At 45.9% G+C, this 20,174-nt stretch overlaps 1 protein-coding gene across 1 annotated transcript in view; it reads right to left on the reverse strand.

Annotated features, from left to right (window-relative positions):
• Positions 1–20,174, reverse strand: part of LOC138515797 (alcohol dehydrogenase 1-like) — a 197,117-nt gene that overhangs the window by 22,162 nt on the left and 154,781 nt on the right. The window contains exon 8 of the mRNA XM_069630523.1: positions 8,404–8,542. Coding sequence (XP_069486624.1) covers positions 8,404–8,542 — 139 coding nt within the window. The remainder of the gene's footprint in view (positions 1–8,403; positions 8,543–20,174) is intronic.

Raw genomic sequence — 20,174 nt, forward strand, 5'->3', positions numbered from 1 at the left:
TGGGTTCCCCGGAGTCTGCTCCTTTGGAAGGAGTTGGCGGTTTGGAAAATACTCGAGCATCAAACTTGGAACGATCGGCCTTCCTGTTCTGCAGTCTGTGATCTATTTGAACGACTAAGTCTATATAGTCCGAACAATCTTGTGGGGGATTCACTACTTGGGCTAACACATCTTTGAGCTCTCCACGTAGACCTCTATAAAACAGCGTAATCCTTTTGTCCTCAGGCCATTGAGTTTCCACTATCAGTCTGACGCAATATAAGCCAAAAGGTCTTGATTACCTTGTCGCAACGAAAGAAGCTCATTGTCCAAGGCCTGCCCCTGTGAATGTCTTGCGAACAGTTTTTCCATACTGAGCTGAAAAGCTTGAAAATCATGGAGGACCGGATCATCTTGAATTACTAGAGGGATCAACCAGTCTGCCGCATTGCCACTAAGGTACGAAAGCACGAAAGCTACTTTAGCTTGATCAGTTGGAAAGGCTGCTGGCCGGCATAAGAAATGCAACCGGCACTGATTGATAAATACTGCAAACCTCTTTGGGTCACCAGAAAATCGTTCGGGCGGAGCCAGAGGTACATTCCCAGGTAGGTTGATCTGCACTGGATTCATAGAGGATGTAGAAGGAAGATTTCCCCCAGATGCGGGTAACGGGGTCTGTCCGGCTTGTGACTGTAGCAATTGTCTAGCGAGATCATCTGTTCGCTCCTTGGAAATAATCAGTTCCCTTCTTAGAGCGTTCGTTTCCTGACGGGCTGCATGCACTTCTGCCCTTAGTTCCCCAAGTAACTGGGCTAGCTGGTCGGTATCCGAGGTTTCCATAGCGCCTGGACGGGAGTTTTGCGGTAGGCTTTGCGTTCTGTAACGCTCACCTGATTCCCGTAGAGGCGCCGGTCTTGACTGGGCGTATACCGTATCTTCAAAGGTGATGTGTAACACACGGCTGGCTCTTTGGGCTGGACCTCTGTGCACTGTATGTCTGACTCGAAGGGTAAGATGTCTGCAGATAGAAAATATGGGATTAATGAACTGGGTTATTGAATGTCTCTCTCTTCTTCCCTTTCTCTTCTCCTGTAGAACCCAAAGGTTAACGCTCTCACCTTAGGTAAGTGAACGCCGTGCTCTCCATCTGCCTCGGGGCAGGGTGCTGTAACCAGTTTCTTCACTGGATAAGGGGAGCAGGCCTCTTGACTTCAGAGGACTGCTGTCCGTCGTTTACTGCACGAACGGTAAGTTTCGAGTAATTCTAATGTCTTTAAAAGTCTTTAGGAATGATGTCTCTTGTTTTGCAGGGTTCCAGCGATGGCGGATGACTGGCTGAAGTGAGTTGAAGATGGAGCCTGTGTGATGAATAGAAGCGCCTGGAAGCACGTAAGTAAGCGCTTGTTGCCTGCTTCACGATGCGCTCTAACTGTCTTTTATTTTGCAGGTACAAGTTCGGAGCGGCTGCAGGGTGCCGGAATACCCACTGGGTTGGATGTGGAAAGGAGTAATGGCACGTGAGTATTAAAGTTCCCCAATGTCTTTAAACGCACCTTGTTTTGTCTTTCAGATGCGGGATGCAGCGCCGAAGGCCTCCGGAGCGTGCAAAGAGTTGGCAAGCTTTTGTCTTTCAGATGCCGGAATGCAGTGTGAAGACCTCCGGAGCGCACGAAGAGTAGGTAAGCCTTTGTCTTTCAGATGCCGGAATGCAGCGCGAGGCGTTGGTGACAGCCGATGGACCAGGTAAGTGAAGAGCTGTCACTGAAGACCGTAATGCTAACCTGTTCTTTCTTGTCTTTATAGGTGTTGCTGAAGACTGCATTCAGGATGGTAAGCCTTTTTCCTTAGGCCCAGGATCAGATGCAGAAGACACGATGAGCGTTCTGCTGCAGAGGATGCAGAATAACGCAAAGCAAGATTCATCCATCGGGTGTGGTTTAAATAGCCTCCTGTAGTGCTTAGGTGTCTCCTTCCACAGCCACGCCTAGGTAAGAAAAGAGTTCCTGCTTTCCAGAAGAGTTCCAGTGTTCTGAATCTAGGGAGTGGCTCCTGCCCCACCCAACAGGAAAAGTAGTTCCAAACAGAAGAGGATCAGAGGCTCAACTGGCAGGCAAGTAAGCAGCATGGTCTGCTGCAGGTAAGTCCACCCAAGCATTATGAGCCCGGCGCTTCCAGCGCTGGGACTGGGCATATTTATGAGCCTGGTGCCACTGGCACCAGGACTGGGTCCAAAAGGTCCCAATTGGGACTGGTTGGCACTCGGAACCTGGGTTATGGATCTGCTTCCAAGGCAGTTGGGAAAACCCTGACCTTTTGGAAGCAGAGATCATGACAAATACACAGCACATGATTAATACATGCTGATGTTTTCCAGTGGACCCCGCAGGAATGATTTATCAACATTGAAATCCCAACACTTACAGGGATGATGAGACACTGCTACACTGCAAGGCAACGGAACACAGGTGTTTGATTATATAACATATTCCGCGCATGCACGTTCGAGAAATTAATAGGAGGCGCATATGCGTGGCAGAGATTGAAACAAGCTGGTGCCGGTTGCAGCTGTTTGATAAGCTCCTTTGAAAATTGGGTTAACTCATTGGAGTTTCCAGGATTCATTCCCAAGTTCACACTACCCCTACAAGTATACACTGTAGAGACTTTATCTGAAGACATCTTCCACTGGATGATTGTGTTAGGGTGGAACGACACTTACGCCATGCCCCTGTCCTGAAGAAGGTCGGAGTCCCGCAAGGCTACAACATGAGCCAGAAGAGCCGACCGAAACACGTGTAGACAATGATGTCTAATAAGTCTTTGCTATTTGACTATTATATACACTTGTAATAGAAGTGGGTGTAAAAAAATGAAGTTCTCTATGTTTTTCGGAAAGGGTTTATAATTTAACAACCCATATTATTGTAAGTGCACATTGGCATATGTGAAAGTGTGAGTGAGTAAGTGTATGGATGGTGGAATGTTTTTGATGATGTCATAGGTATGAACCTTTATTGACTTTTATATAAGCAAACAGTCGTGTATATTTGTTTTTTGTAATACATGTATTCACTGTATGTAAATCATGTGCTAACCGAGTCCTTCCAACCTCATAGCCAAGGTCCATTTGAAAAAGATTTAGGCCTATATTACATCCATTGGGTGTCTTTTGAACTAGGCCCGTTGAGTGTATTTAGCTATGAAAAACACAACATCCATCTACAGGTACTTTTACAAAATGCAATTGTTTCCGATAGAGAGCAGATCTTATATAATAATGGTTTAAGATACATAACTCTGAGAGACTTCAACGCATCACATATGTGCATGAAGTGGGTAGTATCTTCTTTGCTCATACCGCATAATCGACATTTTGCACAGTTATTCCAATGGTTAGTGTAATCACAGACCTTTAAGCTGCCAATTCTATATTCAATAAGAGACTGCACTTTAGTAATGTGGCGTTATTATGTCCAAATATGGTTCACAGCCAAATAAATCTTTAGCAGACAAAAAGTCTGTGCCATGTGATAAAGGGAAACATGCATTTACCATTGTCCTTGACCTGAAATCAGCCCATGCTTTTTTCACCCTGTGAAGGATGTCTTTTGTAATAAGATTGGGGATAGTGCAATAACATGGAAGGTCCAATGCTATTAAGACATTGTGTATATGTGACAACCCACCTTCCATGTGCAATAGATAGGTCAGTGCTTTGCAGTATTTGCCAAGTGCAGGATTTCCCCATAACCTAATCCAGTGAAGAACAGGTCTTAACGCAGCTTCTTCACCAATTGTGCATATGTTACATTTCATGTGCACAGCTGCTGTTGGTGCGCTTTGCGGGAGTAACAGAATACCTTTTAAGAATGTGTTTTTGCATGTTATCAATACTTCACTTTTGGGGAATCCCCACATTTCTACACCATAGAAAGCAACCGCCTTGGCTTGGGATTTGTAAATATCGATTATAGGGTGTACCGCACCACCTCATGCCTAAAAAAGAATTTGTTCAGGGTGCCACAGCTTTTGTCAAAGTGGACAAGTGTAGTCCACAGCAAATCCTGGTTGATGTTGTCAACTTCATTCATTTTGTCATTTGCATAGCACCTTTCACCTTAATTATGGTCCCAACGCGCTGTTGGTTGAACGACCTTGGAGAGGCCGGGGTCCAGAATATGGGAGAATTGGGAGGTGCTAATATACGTATATGCATTTCGGCCATTAAAATTGTGAAAGATTGGCCAAGAGCCTGCTAGTCACCACATCTGAATGGCATGTGGATGGGCACAACACAACAGGGGTGGATTGTGTTTAAGTGGATAGAAAATGATGTGAGTAGCTACAGTTCGAATTTGTGTCATGAGAGGTGGCTTAATTATTATGGCAGAGGTGTTGTGCAATAGTGTTTGTGTTATATGTGAGTGCAGGGTGTGTGGGAATGTGCCCATGCCTTCCGCTAAGTTCGGAAGGTGTGTGAGAGGAAAGGAAATGGGTTAGCTGTACAAAAAACAATGCCTACACCCTGGGTTCCATCTATGTACAAAGAACAGTGCTAAGTGGCATATACGATCTATGTGCAAAAAATGAATTAATAAATACTCTACCTCGGAGAGCATCTTAGAGCAATACATTGCCATCCCTAGTTCCTTCAAGTTCAAAAAGGTCCTTTCATGTCTACATATGGTGGTAAGGCCCATCCTCATGTGCTTTAGAGATACATACAGTGCTGACTACGAAGGAGGGATCAGATGTGCCTGATTATCCTCCTCAGGTTGATCCATTTGATTTTCCTAAAGTGCATTTAAGTGTAATGCTTTGCCAACCCTCTGAGCCCACATGAGTGCAATACCCGGCTCACTCGCAGGATTTCTATCATGCATCTGTACTTGATTGGGGTTGGAGTTTGCCTTTGTACTTTGCCTTGTCTGAATTCAAACATTCTTTTCATTGGGTGTTGATTTTGTACTTTGCCTTGACTGCATTTAAACGTTCTTCTGATATTTTCTGCATCAGCAATTTCGACTGACTCGTTCCTTCCAGCGCCTCCAACTCTGCTAGCGCCTTTGCAGCGTGGTTCCTTCACCCATTCTCCACCACAGCACGGCTCCTGGCATCTCCACGGCCCTTCTTGCTCGCTCACGGCATTTCTCCACCTGTCCCGGCGACCTTCTCCGTTCCACCACACCTGTCCATGGGCCTTGCGTTCGGGTGCCTCAGCATGGGATTCAACGTCCTCTCCTGCACGGCTCAATTCAATAGTGCGGTTGCCGTCTTTAAATGTCCCACACACTGAAGACTTGGAAAAACAACTAGCCTGCATGTTGTACTTCGAGTTCCTGTCACTTTGCACAAACTCCCTCATCCTCCTACTTATCTCAGTACCTGAGTGGTTATGGGAGTTGGAGTCCATGGATGTCATTGGACTTTTAACTCTCAGATGGTCTTTCTCAGAGGTTTCAGATAAATCTGCATTAGAAACAGAAGGTGTTGTGTGTGAGTTGTGGGTGTTTGGGTCTGACCAGAATGACAATATGCCATTAACAATGTGGGTATTCTAGGGTCTTCCTGATGGGGAAGGGGGGAATACTGTGTCTTGTCCAATGAAGTCAAAACATCTCCCCGGTAGTTGACTCCTCCCATGTGATCCTCCTTCATATAACTGCCCCCAGGGTCAGGATCAGGTAGCAACTGCTATCCCGTGGCCACATGAGAGGAGTTCATCATCAGGGAATACATGATGACTCCATTGGATTCATCACAGGTGACAGAGTGAAAAGTGGGGGACTGAGTAGAAGGTGGGTTGGAGTAGTAGTAGATTTGAGAGGGGAGAGTAGTAGTGCAGTGGAGAGGGAAGAGTAGTAGCGGTATTGTAATTGGAGAGAGGGTAGGAAGGAATAACATCTGAGGGTGGAGGGAGATGGAGAGAGAGTGAGAGAGAGGCACAGAGTTGGTAGACATGGGAGAAGAGAAAAGCTGGGTGGCAATGGAGGGAAGAGAGTAGCAAATGGAGAGGAGAGGTAGTGAAAGACGCAGGGAGAGGAATATCAGGGCATGAAAGGAAGGCGACAGATTGGGGATCAGGTGCTGGGTTGTACCTTCCAAACACTTGAACCCCAATCAAAACCCCAATCAAAACACTGGAACCCCAATCTATCATCTTACTTTCATGCCCTGATATTCCTCTCCCTGTGACTCTCACGACCTCCCATTCAAGACCTTTAATACAAACCCTGGAACTATCTTGGAGCTTGTGTGCTATTGAGACTATGTGTGAAAAAGCTTACGCAAGTATGAGCTGATAGAAAGAAGTAGGTTTGTGGACGACACTCGTGGAATCCGAAACTCTACTAGAGTATAAAGATTGGTGTATCAAAGGGGAAGCATGAGAGTTTAGAGATGGTTGGAGAGAAAGCAGGTTGAGAGGAAAGGAGTAGAGTAGGAGGAGCAAGCAGAGAGAGAAATGAGCAAGGGAGGAGGAATGAGAAGAGAGACCGTAGTGGAGGAGAAGGAGAAATTAGTTGAAAGAGGAAGGAGAGGAGCGGGTGCAGGTGAAGAACAGAGGGAGCGAGTGGGAAGATGGAGTAGGGATATATAAAAAGAGAGAAGAAGGGAAGGAGGAGGAGAAGAACCACCTCAAAGGAGAGGTAGAGGGACAGGAATGGGTGGGGCTAATAAACGACAGAGAGGAAGCAGACACTTTTTGTAGAGGGGAAAAGATGATTCATAGGGAAAGTGAAGGGGAGTAGGATCGAGGTGGAATGAAAAAATATGGGAGCCTTTCAAGACCATGGATAGAAGGGTATTGCTAAATTGGTAGTCAGGAGTGGCAGCAGGTGCCAAAACTAAGCCAGAATGGTTAGTATAGAGGCGGAGACCTAAGGCAGCCTAAGTTGCAAAGACTATGGAGCTCATTCCGAGTCAGGCGGTATGGTAAAAAAGAGCAGGTATCTGCAGATACTGGCACTTTATCGGACTGCCTGACTACGGGTTTACCGGTGGTGCACCTTGGCTTACCTCCAGCTAACAGCTGGAGGTAACCCAGGTGCACTACCAGCAATAAAATCCCTCATTACTGGCACCGGTAATGCCAGTGGCGGTAATGACGGCAAATCCCCTCATGGAGTCCAATGGAACTCCATGAATGGGGATTTACATTGCACCACCGGCACTCATAATCTGGCGGCAATGCCACCAGACCAAGTGCCGGAAATGGTAACACCCTTTGCCAGTATCCTGGCGGCTCTACCGCCAGGATACCCGCAAAGTTGTAATGAGGCCCATGTTCTGAGACATCACAGGAGGGTCAAACTCCGAAGTACCCTGGTGTCCAACTGTATATTATGTGCCTGATGTCTGACCCACAGTCTAAGGGGGCAGGGTGGTGGTTCCTGGTAGCTCAGTCCATGAGGATCAGTGCTAAAGCCAGATGACCATGCACCAGCCAAGAAATACTAAGTCAAAAAAGCAATGTCAGGGACACAACAAACAAATCCAGAGACTATGAAAATTGAGATCCATGGCCCTAAAGACATTTTATTTTGATAACCTGGTTGGCTGATGACTGTTTATTTTACAATTTCCAACCCCACCACTGTTGATTCAGTCAAACCTAATTCCCTATTTGGATATAAAATAAGTAGTGAACTGTGTATTGGTCTCAAGTCATCACTGGATCCCTCGACCATGAGAATTAGCCTGAAAACATAGTCCAGGGGTTGTGTTACATAAATCCTCCCCCGGTCAATGCCTGACTTTCAGTTCTAGTGAACAAATTGAAATCCTATGGGCAAGCCAATAGATGTAGGTTGCCTAACCAAAAGACCGATTTTGTTTGCCCGGTTTTAGGCGGCCCACAAAAATTTAAATAATGAAATTCTTTTGCCCCACCCCCTCTTCCCAGATTTACTCCAAATAGGGGCGTGTCACCCCCCAAGCGTTTCTCCCTCGGCCCCCACAGCCTCCCTCCCCTCCCATACCTTCCCCCCACCAAAACACACACAAACACATACACACGAACAGCCAACACACACACGCACATATCCACTTACCCGTTCTCCCTCATGGCCGCTTCCGGATCCTGGCTTGCCTGCCAGCCATTGCGCGCACAGGCTGACAGTTTGATTTAGAAAGACCGTTCTGTGCGGTCACAGAGCGGTCTTCCTAAATCAATTTATTTTTTTGCTTTAAAAAAAGTTTTCTTGACCTAATACCAAGCATAGCATGCGATTCTACTTTAGATTCAAGCTCCAAAAACCATGGTACACCCAAAAAAACAGCTAAGCCTCTTTACTGAGAAAACCTAGCCATATGAAATGCAGGACATGTGATCCTAAAAACAATAAGGATGAAAACAACATTTTGTGCAGCAAACGACATCTCCATGATGGTTCATTGTAACAAAAATAGCAGCAGGCTCACCTCTCTCCTCTACGCAGCAGGTCAAACCCCTCATTGATTTTCTCAAATGGCAGTTCGTGGCTCACTAGCCCATCCAGATTAAACTTCTTTGCCAAATAATCAGAAACCAGTTTTGGCACACTGTCTTTGCTTTTCCAACCTAAATGAAATAAGCAACAAGTTAACAAGAACATGCAAACATAGAGTACATAAATACTCCAGCGACTGCATTGCAAATAGCTCCCACGAATTAAAATGTACTGTACAGGCTGTGAGCAATAGAGTGAGGGGACGAAGTGCCCTGATGATATAGTAAAATACACTTAAAAAGCACTTTCTGGGCCAGGTTTCACTATCTTCATCACTCGGGTATTCCTGGCAGGCCCACCCGGTTGTCTCGCACTGGTTGTACACTGTGTAGAGCGATATTCTGGAGGTTTCTACTGAATAAACTGCAACCGAATTAGTATTTCGTTTTTTTGTTCAGTTAGAGATATGGCAGAAAATAAACTTGGACACTGAGTTTAAAGAAGCGATTGGTAGCCTGGAGTGGTGGGAGAATCGTGTATATCCTTATATGCAGATGACTTATTAATATATCTGGGGGATCCGCAGTGGACAGACCCCGAGTTATCCAAATAATACAGACATATGGCAAATATGGTGGTCTTAAATTAAAATGGGACACGTCCGTATTCGTCCCGGTGAAAGGAGAGACCGAAGCAATCTCAGAAAGCTGCCCTTTACAGATCACCACAGACCCATTCACATTCCTGGGAAAATGGGTTCCTACAGAATCACCAGGAACCAGAACTTAAGAGACTTCGGGAATGTGCAAAACACTGGGAGGGCTTGCCACTGGCACTGGTAGGCAGAGCCAATTTATTTAAAATGGTTACACCCCCACGGCTATTGTATACACCACAAAATACCCCAACAGAGGTTCCCAAATCAATAGGGATTATTTGGGGGCACAGCAGTACATGGATTGCACTAAAGACCTTGATGAAGTCAGTTTGATAAGTGGGTTTGCAGGTGCCAGATGCCCAGAAATACTACTGGGCATCACATTTGGTAGTGGCAAATGGATGGGAGTTTCGCGGGGCGAACATAACCCATTAAATTAGAGATAAACCTGATGGGAGATAGATCCCCCCCTGCAAATATTGTACGGCCGCATACGCTGAGAAGAAGTACCATTAGCAGGGCAGAGGGTTATGATATGATATGATAGTTTATTTATATAGCGCCTATACACAATGTGTTTCAAAGCGCTTCAAGGCAAGGCAGGGAACAAGGAAAAATACAATGACACTCTTACAGGCCATGAACAGTAAGGACGTGAAATTAACTATCGTACTTGGCCTGACGACATTTCAGATAGTGCAAGAGCTAAGACATAGATAAGGAAAGGAGGGGGAGAGTCGGAAGGAAATGGATACAGACAGGCGACTACCGTGCTAGGCCTGACGACATTTATGGTAGAGCCCGAGAAATACAAAAGGGGAGGGAGAGGGGTGCAGAAAGGGAGGGGAGGAACAAAACAAGCGACTATCATACTAGGCCTGATGACATTCCAGATAGGGCTGGAGGGGTGGGAGAGGAAAAAAAACAAGTAAGGGAAGGGGGAGGCGACAGATGAGGTCGCCATCATACTAGGCCCAGGGACAATTCTGATAGAGTAAGTGTGTAGAAGAAAGTAAGGGAAGGAGGGGAGGAGGGGAGGAGATAGGAAAAGGGAGAAAGGGAGAGGAGGAGAGAGGTCAGGAATGCCAAGGGGTGGAAGGGGAAAATCACTAAATGATCACAGTTGTGGGAGTACCCGAGCATCCTGGAAGTGAATAAATTAGGGAAACAGCTGAGATGAGCAAGGAAAGAGATCCTCAAAGTTAGGGACATCGTACAAGGGGAAGAACTGCCATTGTTTCCTGTACTGCGTAAGCAATACAGGCTGACGCAGAGGCATCTCTATACACACACAAGCCTAAAGCATGCCATTCAGGATTTATCGGTAGGGAGGTTGATAGCCCAGAGCACACCACCCCCGGAAGTCAACCTGCTCACTGAAAAATTGCAAAGGAAAGGGATAACGACACTGTATCAGGTGATAAATAACTTTACTTCCCCAGCACTGCCTAAACTGAAATCAAAATGGGAACAGGATCTAGGATTGCTAGAAAAGGAAGAATGGGTGGAAGTGCAAATAGCGCTGAGAGAGGCTAACACGTCCACAAGATTAAGGCTGGTGCAACTTAAAATCCTATACACAGTGGATTACTCCAGGGTAGGGCTACTCATTTGATTCTTTTAAAATGTATTTTATTTTATTATTTAAAGCACAAACCTAGCTCAAGAGCAGCGGAGCGCTGTAGAGATGGGTAGGACTGCTGATGATATCTGTCTGAAATGCATGGTGGGAGGGAACTTTCTTCCACTTACTATGGGGCTGTGCGATGATCTGAACAGACTGGGAAAGAGTTGTAACAATACTGACGGGTTGGTGGAAAATACAAATCCACGATGTCCCACGCTGACTGTGGTATTGTGCCTTTAACTATTTGTTCTGCTATGTATGGCTGTGATGGTATGAGTGTTCCTAGGGTACAATGTTGTGGGAGAGTTCTCCGCAGTGTGTTCCTGCAGTGACAGTTGGAGAGAGGCTGTCTAGAGAGAGGGTGGCCGGTGGATGTGTCATTTATGTACCTGTGTCCAGTTCCTACTGCTTGAACCTACTAACCTGTAACTAATAAAGAAGACTCCTTTTATATCAGAAAGCTCCTGATGTATCTATGGATAAACACAATTTACCACAATGGTGACGAGTTAAAAGGACCTACGCTGTGCTGGGGACATGAGATGTGCTGGGGCAAAGCCGGAAGGAAAGGACAATCACATGCGCTGCCCCTCAAACCGTAGAAAAAAAAGAACCCTCTCTCTAATATATGTTGCAGTGGCCAGACTCCCGTGTTGCTGAGTATTCTGAAAGCCGTACTTAAGGAGTAGAGTGATGTGCCTGTCATTTTTACAGTGGTTCGTGAGCTGTCTGCCGGGTGAGGGGTGCAGCTGCAGGTCTGGAGGAGGAACAGGCCGGTGGAGAGGCTGGAGCGAACTGGGGCACTGGTGTGCTCTTCCGACATGGAGCTGAGGAGCAGAGAGGTGGCAGTGCCTCAGTAGGAGTGTAAAGAGGGTTCTAGACGCATGGGAGCTGAGTGGCGGCTGTAGCGAGCTCAGGAGGTGCCATTGTGGTGGAGATGTGGAAGCACAATGGTGACTGGGCCAGGGGAGCAAAATGGGTGCCATGTTGAGGGTCGGCGGCCCTCAACGGCTCCGTGTTTCACAGCAATGGATATAATGAGACCACGTTGTTGTCACGTGACAAGGTCCTTTTTTCTTTTGAGAGAACGGAACGCGATGTACGATGGTGGAGAGAGCTCCAGATCACTGTGTTGACATGATTCATTTGAAATGCTGGGGGGACGACAGCATTGCACTTTGTGAACTGCTGTCAGATAGACTGGAGACAGCGAGGTGCGGAGCGTGCATAAAGTGGAGAAAAGTATTATTTGCTGTATCAGGAGTTGTCTCGGCTGTGCAGGAGGGCGCGGCTAAACTGCATGTGGCCGACAGAAAATGGATTGGAATTTAAGGTACTTTAGGCTTGCAGAGTTGGACTTGGAGACATGTAACCTGAGTGTTGCAACTGCTACTGTAAGCTGGGATGTTGACACTAGAAGCCAAGGTTGGCATGGAGCATTGAAGAGGAAGTGCCAGGCATCATCCGCACTCCAGCCACCCCCTTCGAAGTGCCAGGAACGTTCACACCAAGATATGTGACTTCTGGAGAACAGATAAACCAGCAGAGAGCCGCAGTTGGGCTCTGCCCAGTGTCTTTCGGAGTAAAAGCACCTATTGAAGTACCTACACCTAAGCAAACCTGGACAGTAAGGTACCCACTGAGAAATCCATATCTACAGACAAGGACATTTGTCAGATTGAAATACCCGAAGAAGCCAAGAAGATAGTAAAAGAAGACGACTGGTGACGTCATGAGAGATCGGACTGATTTACACATAGAGTATATAATGACCTGAGAATGCTGATGAAGAGAGGAAATACCGTCAATCAGTGACATCTTGAGCCTAAGGTGAAACAGTTGGTTTCAAGATGAAGAAACGTATGCCATATGCACGATGAAGCCATTAAGCCAGTTTAAACATGTACATATGCAAGAAACCGCAAGAAGCAGAGAAATCGTAAAGCTTGCTTATGCTTGGTAGTAAAATAGATTGCGGCAAGCGCCAACTGTACACATATCTACCTCAAAAGCACCTTGTAGATGAGTGAAAATCCACTACGCACATGCACAGAATTGAATAGAGGTTACTAAAGGTCTCAAGATATGAGGTCCACAGCAAACAAATCAAGAATTAAAGGAGAGTTCCGGGACTTTTTTTTTATTGTCCCTACGGTTCGGCCATGTGTTTTTAAGCATAACTCGGTAGATCGTAGAAAACTTTCCTATGGACCTTACCCGACTTTTCGTCCATTAACGCACTCGAAATCAGCCGCCATTTTATGATAATCCTATCACTTGCCGCATCGCCCTGGCTCACCTGCTTTTGCGGCACTAAATCAAATCCCCCGCCCCTGAGCCTGACATCAGCAGACGCGTACCGCCCATTTCCCAACGCCAAAGCACGTTTCGTGTCAACAATCGCTGCGCCTCAGCTAATGAAGTGTCGCCATGGAAACGGCAGGACGCCTCTTTCCTCAATAAGTATAAACACACCGTTTCACAACACACAGCAGCAGATTTTCGATTCCATTACTCTCGCTGTATTACTTTGAGTATTCTGTGACTCGTTTCTGTGCTCTGGTCAGCTACCTTCGTTGATTGTAGCCCGTGTGAACAGATACCAGTACCACCGCTATAAATTATTTTACTTTCTTTACCACACAATGGCTACAATAATGCCGTATATGTACGAGCCCGAGTACACCGAGGAAGAACTACTGGAAAGGCAAGCACGCGAAAACGATGGGGATTCGGACGGCAGTTGGGAGGACCAGTCAACGGATGAAGAGCCTGGACCATGTCGCATGGACGGCGTCTCCACCTGGTGCACGTGCAATCGGTGCGAGCTAATGCCAACTGAGGAGGAGAACTGCTGCTGCCGTGAAAATTCCGGGTGCTTGGCCTACATTTCGGAAGGCGAGCCAAGTCCGCAATGCATCACCGAGCTGCCAGAGTTCAGGGAAGCCTGCCTCTCACGGACAGTGTTGAGGATGACTAAGACGGCGAGAAAGTTGAAGAAATTGTTTTATTCACCCATCGCCGGAGAAGGAACAGATGTTGCAATGGAAGAGAATGAAGTAGACGACAATGAAACACCATCAATATCACTGAACATAGCGGAAGACGATATCAGAGATTCTACCTTTCATGTGAGTGACATGTCCTCAACGTTACAGGCCGAACCAGCTGGGATGCAGAGTGACAGTATAAGGAAAGAGGCCAAATTCATTGTATTCTATAGTTGTTTGATTGATATTATTATTCGGATTAAATGTGGGCATTTGGTAGGTGGGGAAGTATGTGGGGAGCCATTGATTAATGTGACTCGTGCAATTCGAGGCACTAACCTTAAAATACATGCCACCTGTACAAAATATCATCCTTTCACATGGTCTGCACAACCTATGCTGGGACAACTGCCAGCAGGCAATCTACTTTGTGCAGCGGCTGCACTTTTTAGTGGTTCAAGTTTTAAAAAATTAGAGTCTTTCTTTCAGTTTGTGGGAATCCATTTCATTGCGAAAACTCAGTTCTACAAATACCAAACCGATTATCTATTTCCAGCCATTAGCGAAGCTTGGAGAATGGAAAAAATGTCTATTGATAGTACATTCGCGGGCAAACGGTTCAGGCTAGCCGGTGATGGACAGTGCGACAGCCCAGGATTTTCAGCCAAGTACTGCACCTACCACTTTCAGGACATGGAAAGTAAGAAAATTGTGAGTTCGGTGGTCGTGCAGGTGTCACAAAGTACATCCTCAGTGGCCATGGAGAAAGTTGGCTTTGTAGCATCATTGCAAGAACTACAATCGCGGGGAATGGTGATCGACCTGATAGCCACGGACAGACACGTTTCAATTGCCAAGACAATGAGAGAACAGTACAAAAATATAAATCACCAATTTGACGTTTGGCATCTTGCAAAATCAATCAATAAAAAATTGTCGGCTGCAGGTAAAAAAAAAGAATTGCAAGGTATTTCACAGTGGTCCAAGTCAATCAGCAACCATCTTTGGTGGAGCTCAAAAACATGTGGAGGGTCGTTGGAAATTCTACTGGAAAAATGGCGGTCAGTAATGCCACACTGTACAAACGTTCACCGATGGAACACGAACCAACATTTCCACAATTGTGAACATGGCCATTTGTCCACAGAGGAGGCACGGAAGAAGAAGTGGTTGATTCCTTCATCACCCACTCACAAAGCCATTGAAAAGATTGTATTTGATAAAACTATAACAAAAGCTTTGAGGGGACTCACGGAATTCTGCCACACAGGAGATTTGGAGGTGTTCCACAATATGTGCCTAAAGTACAGGCCAAAACGATTGCATCTTGGCATGGAGGGCATGATAAATCGGACTCTTTTAGCGGTCTTGGCACATAACCATAATGTTGGCCGTCAACAAAGTAGGACGACCAGAACTTTAGGGACGCTTCGCTACAATAAGGCCTTCACTAAAAGAAGTAAACAATGGGTGATCAAACCAGTGTTTGAGGATATGCAATATGAGTTTATTGAGAAACTTATTGTTGACGTCCTAGATAGGCACATAAATGGAGTTGTGAACGAACCTGTGCAGGGGACAACTGCATTGCCACCCAACATTGCATCTGTTCCATGTCCACCTAAAGAAGAACTCATTGAGAAATACACATCACGGTTTAAATGATTGTAATTTGATTGTCTGTTCTCTCAAGTCTCCTCATGTCGCAGGCCCATTGAATATGTGTATCTAGCCAACCTTGTTCATTTGCGCATTAAATTAAACCAAACAGTAATATAAATCATTTTTCAATAAATATAGAATCTCTCCGTATTTATGGTTCTGTGTGGCTGCAAAGCACGCAGACAAAATGCAAAGATGGAGTGTAAATTTCAAGTCCTGTGAGAATGCCTTACACTGAATGTAGCTAACTTGGAATGTGTGCTCGTTCAAAGTGAAGGTCAGCTGCTTTGATTTTTTCTCGGGTGCCAGAATGGCCCACGACTCAGAATAAGGTTCTATTGTATTTTGACCTTGACAGGCCTGGACCACGTAAGAAACGATAATGAATATAATTTCAGAAACGAAAGCCATTTCATGTTCGTTCATTAGAAGAAATAACGTCGGCATAGAAGGAGTGGTATTTCGGGGATGCCCTACGCACAGACGCAATGGAAAATGCAAATATAATGTAAGTAACTCTTTAGATGAGTTTATACCGCAATTTAATTACTATACAGTAGCTTTAAAGACGGGTTAAGTTGTACTTGTTCGTTCTATGTGGCATGTTGTTTTGTACCGCGCACTATCTTGGGGAGAACCGTCTACTTTTACGGAAGCACCAAAAAACCTTTGCTTCTGCTTTCTCTCTCCCTCTCCCCTGCTACAACTGGTCCACTGTCTGCGATCTCGGTCCTGGGCCCTTCCACTCTCCACCTGCACTCCCTGTCAACCCCTGCACTGGGGGACTGTCTCAGTATCCTACAGCCCCCCCTTGACGTTTAAAACCCAGTTGCACTGTCCTAGCTATGAAATAATTTCCCGACCGAATATATAAAATGAATAATTTTAATAAAGATCTGATGGTGAGACTAATTTCATTGTTTATGTTTTTCAAACAGGTACATCATGCATTACTGCATGTGTCACGAGTACCAGACACCGGCGGACGGTTTTTTTAACCGCCAGTTGCTTCTCCGCGTGAACAACGTTAGCACCCTGACCATTTTGTGGGACGATCGCCAAGTACAAGTATGCCCTTATGCGGTACTAACGGCTAGATGCAACATACAGACCGTTGTGGTGGCCTAGTGCCTCGTTGTTGGAACAGCCATGCGATTATCAGTGCGACCGAAGAGCTTATTTTATCGTAAACCAACACCCTGTTTACTGCACACGAACATCGCTTGCCTCAAGACGAACTATTTTGGATCGAAAGCAAATAAAATGAAAATCGCTGAATATTCTCTAAACATTTGATGTCCAATAAATGTACTTTGCCAAATGTACAATCTTGCAGTTTGCTTTTAAACCACAGTTTGATATTCCGAATTGTGGCGCTGTATTGTGAGATGATCTAAGACCCTGTGTACAGCAAAGGAACATCGCGTGCCTCGAAACGAACTATTTTGGATCGAGAGCAAATAAAAAAGAAAATCGCTGAATATTCTCTAAACATTTGATGTCAAATAAATGTACTTTACCAAATTTACAATCTTGCGGTTTGATTTAAAAGTACAGTTTCATATTGCGAATTGTGGCGCGCTGTGTTGTGAGCTGATCTGTGTTGGTTTCCGGGTTCTGTGTGGAGTCGCGTAGAAGACGCCTGGGCGCGTTTGCCTACGCAGCACAGTCACGTCACGGATAGAGGCGGGGAATATGAATGTTTTGATAAAGTCTTTTTCAGGGGCGGGGGATTTGATTTAGTGCCGCAAAAGCAGGTGAGCCAGGGCGATGCGGCAAGTGATAGGATTATCATAAAATGGCGGCTGATTTCGAGTGCGTTAATGGACGAAAAGTCGGGTAAGGTCCATAGGAAAGTTTTCTACGATCTACCGAGTTATGCTTAAAAACACATGGCCGAACCGTAGGGACAATAAAAAAAAAGTCCCGGAACTCTCCTTTAAAGACAAAGAGAAACTCAGCTGAAGGTAACCATGCATAGAAGCCAAGGTCGTATCAGACTGGAATAGGCTAATAATGCCTACAATTAAAGAGAGAAAATAACAGAGTCTCCTGTTCAGCAAGATCGAGATAAGCCACAGATGGTGGAAGACTGGCAGAAGTAAATGAAATGCATGAAAATGCATGAAGAAGAGGCCGATTTCACAGTGTCCTAGTCACGTGGCAAGGCAGGCAGAAGGGGATGAGACTTTCACACCTACGCATGGAGCCTTGCCGTACCCATACTCCTTAACTTTCTCAGACCAAGAGGCAGACTCAAGGCCAAACTACAAAGCAGTAATTGACACACGACCTCTGAGGTGAAGGATGATAGTAAAATAATTGGAGGGAAGCTGGAGTGCAGACTAACTCCCTGCACCTGGCTAATTATTCTGCATGCTGCTAAGCGCAAGTGGAAAAGTTTGAGTGGGCTCGATGCCAACCCAATCACAGTGGACCATGTAATCTAGGGTCCTATAGAGAGTAGAGCCAATGGGACGTCGTACTTTTAGTGACGTTTACAGTGGGCAGTTTGAAGGAAGGGCTTAGTTGCCCCACCTGACGTGATTATCCAATCCCCTCTCCCTTTACCATTTACAGATACAGTACCTATGTTAAAGTTACCTTCCTATAACCAATCAAGTTGCATGTTAGGTTTTTAAGATTACACGTCAATGATGACGATTTTTTGGTATAAATGTTGTGTTTTATCTGAAATTAATTGGAGTTTAAGCTCACTCCAGGCATAGCTACATAAATTGAAGTGCGACACTGAATGACCATGAACCAGAAAAGCACCAGGATGTGTGTCGTGCATGTTAGTGCCATGTTATTGTTTACATAATGGTCACAGGCACACTAAACTATTTGAACTTGCTACTTTCAGGTGTACTAAATTGCTGACTTGACTGGATAAGGTTTGTAACACCAACACATATATGGACGCCAAAACAAATAGGAGAGCTTGCAGAATTCCTTCCCTAAAATGGCCTCATCTGATCCCAGTGAAATCTTAAAATTTCTCACCATCACACAAGAAGCCATCATTGATGCCACACAGCCATAGATTAAGGACACATTCAATAAGCACAACTCAAATTTCAACCTTTGCCCGAGCCAGTCTGCCTACCCTACAAATTCTCTAAAGGGTTACAAAGCTTTAAGAATCTTGTCCTAACGACCTAGCAATGACTGACAAAACAACCCATGATCTTTTAAAAAAAATCCTCAAGGCTCGTTTTTGGCTACAACCACTGAAGAGGTGCCGGGTGGGAGACCAACACAGCATAATCCTTCTCAGTTAGGGTTTTGTGCTAACCCAATTTGCAAAACGGAGAAAAGCAATATGCTTTATGGTATGTAATGTTGGTATATAAATGCACCAGAATTGATGTGATACATCATATGGCAATGTGCCAGGAATAATGCCACCGACATAAAATTAGGTCACCTCATACAAATAGCATTAGCACCTCGGGCTGGGGCGCCAGCCAATCAGCGAGCTCGGAATGCAGGCTGAATCCTTTGGGATAAGCCTCAATTCCGAGCTCCCCCTCGGCTGTGCGTCCCTCGCCCTGTCCCTGTGCATCCCTCGCCCTGTTGAACTTTGCGCCCTCCCACCGCATCATACAGTGCCTTTAGCACATGCGGGTGCTAAAGGCAAAGTTGGGTGCTGTTGCATGCGTCAGAAGATGGCCGCCTGAATGAGGAGCTCCGCAGCCCGAGATCTACACATAGCCAATAACTTGTTTTTTGAGAGTGCACATCGGCTCCAATGTATAGTATGCTCTGTCGGAACAGCTGTGGATCCAAATAGTGCCAGTAAGCTGAGTTTTGGTGGCATGCTGACCCTATCTCTCGGACACCAGTGAATCTGCTGATACGCTGCTGAGCGGGCAGATTGGCACGAACTACGAAGTCATGAGCTGCACCGTCTCTCCTGCCAGGACCCAGCGGGCACTCCCCTGCAGCGACTCGCGTCCCTGGCATGGCGATGAGAACGCAGTGAACGTTGGTCTGGCAGGCTGCGTCAGCCTGTGTGCACTCCAAGGTGGCACGGGCCATGTAGGATGCCGGTTTGCGAGGCAGACACCAAGGGTTAATTCGTGGCTCCCTGCCCATCCTTCCAAGACAGTGAGGGATGAAATGACCTCCACTATACCGGAAGCACATGGCCCAGTAATCCAGTGAGAAGCACATCCGTCTATGGTGAGAGACTGCCGGCACAATCAGGTACACCACAAGTGGGTTACAGCCTGTTACAAAGCACGTCTAGTGATACTGTTGTGGAAGCACCAGACTGGGGGCCATACTTAAGCAAATAGATATTAGAAACTGCATTGGTGGAGTCACGCCATCATTAATAGTTGGGAACAAGGCAATACTATGGGCTGGTACCCAGTATCCTACAGTCCTGCATTCATCATACCCATGTGGACCACTTTGTCGGTCGGAGGTGTGGGGGGAGGTGGCTATTGTGAAGCTTGGCCATGCCAACTCTGTGTGTCTGTGCCCCCCAGTAACTGATGAACCTGTGATCCAGTCACCTGCCACACCACACGGTGAAACACTATTGTGTGCTACTATCAATAGCGGTGCTGTTCCCTCCCTCTCCCCCCTTGCGCGGGATCTCTGACAGACGCTGCATAGACTCTGTGTCTGCCAATGCACTACAGGGATACGTAGATATGACTAAAGGTGCAGGGAAGAAGCAAAGACCCATAAACATGTTTGCCAAGACCACACCTAAACCAGTGGAGGAAGCAGGAAGCACTAGAGGGGATGTGCCAGAACAGTGAATTATATTACATGATGGAATACATGCATGAGGGGTTCACTGCCATACA

This window comes from Ambystoma mexicanum, chromosome 6q, assembly GCF_040938575.1.
Source record: "Ambystoma mexicanum isolate Mex_15411 chromosome 6q, UKY_AmexF1_1, whole genome shotgun sequence".
In the NCBI taxonomy this organism is placed as follows: domain Eukaryota; kingdom Metazoa; phylum Chordata; class Amphibia; order Caudata; family Ambystomatidae; genus Ambystoma; species Ambystoma mexicanum.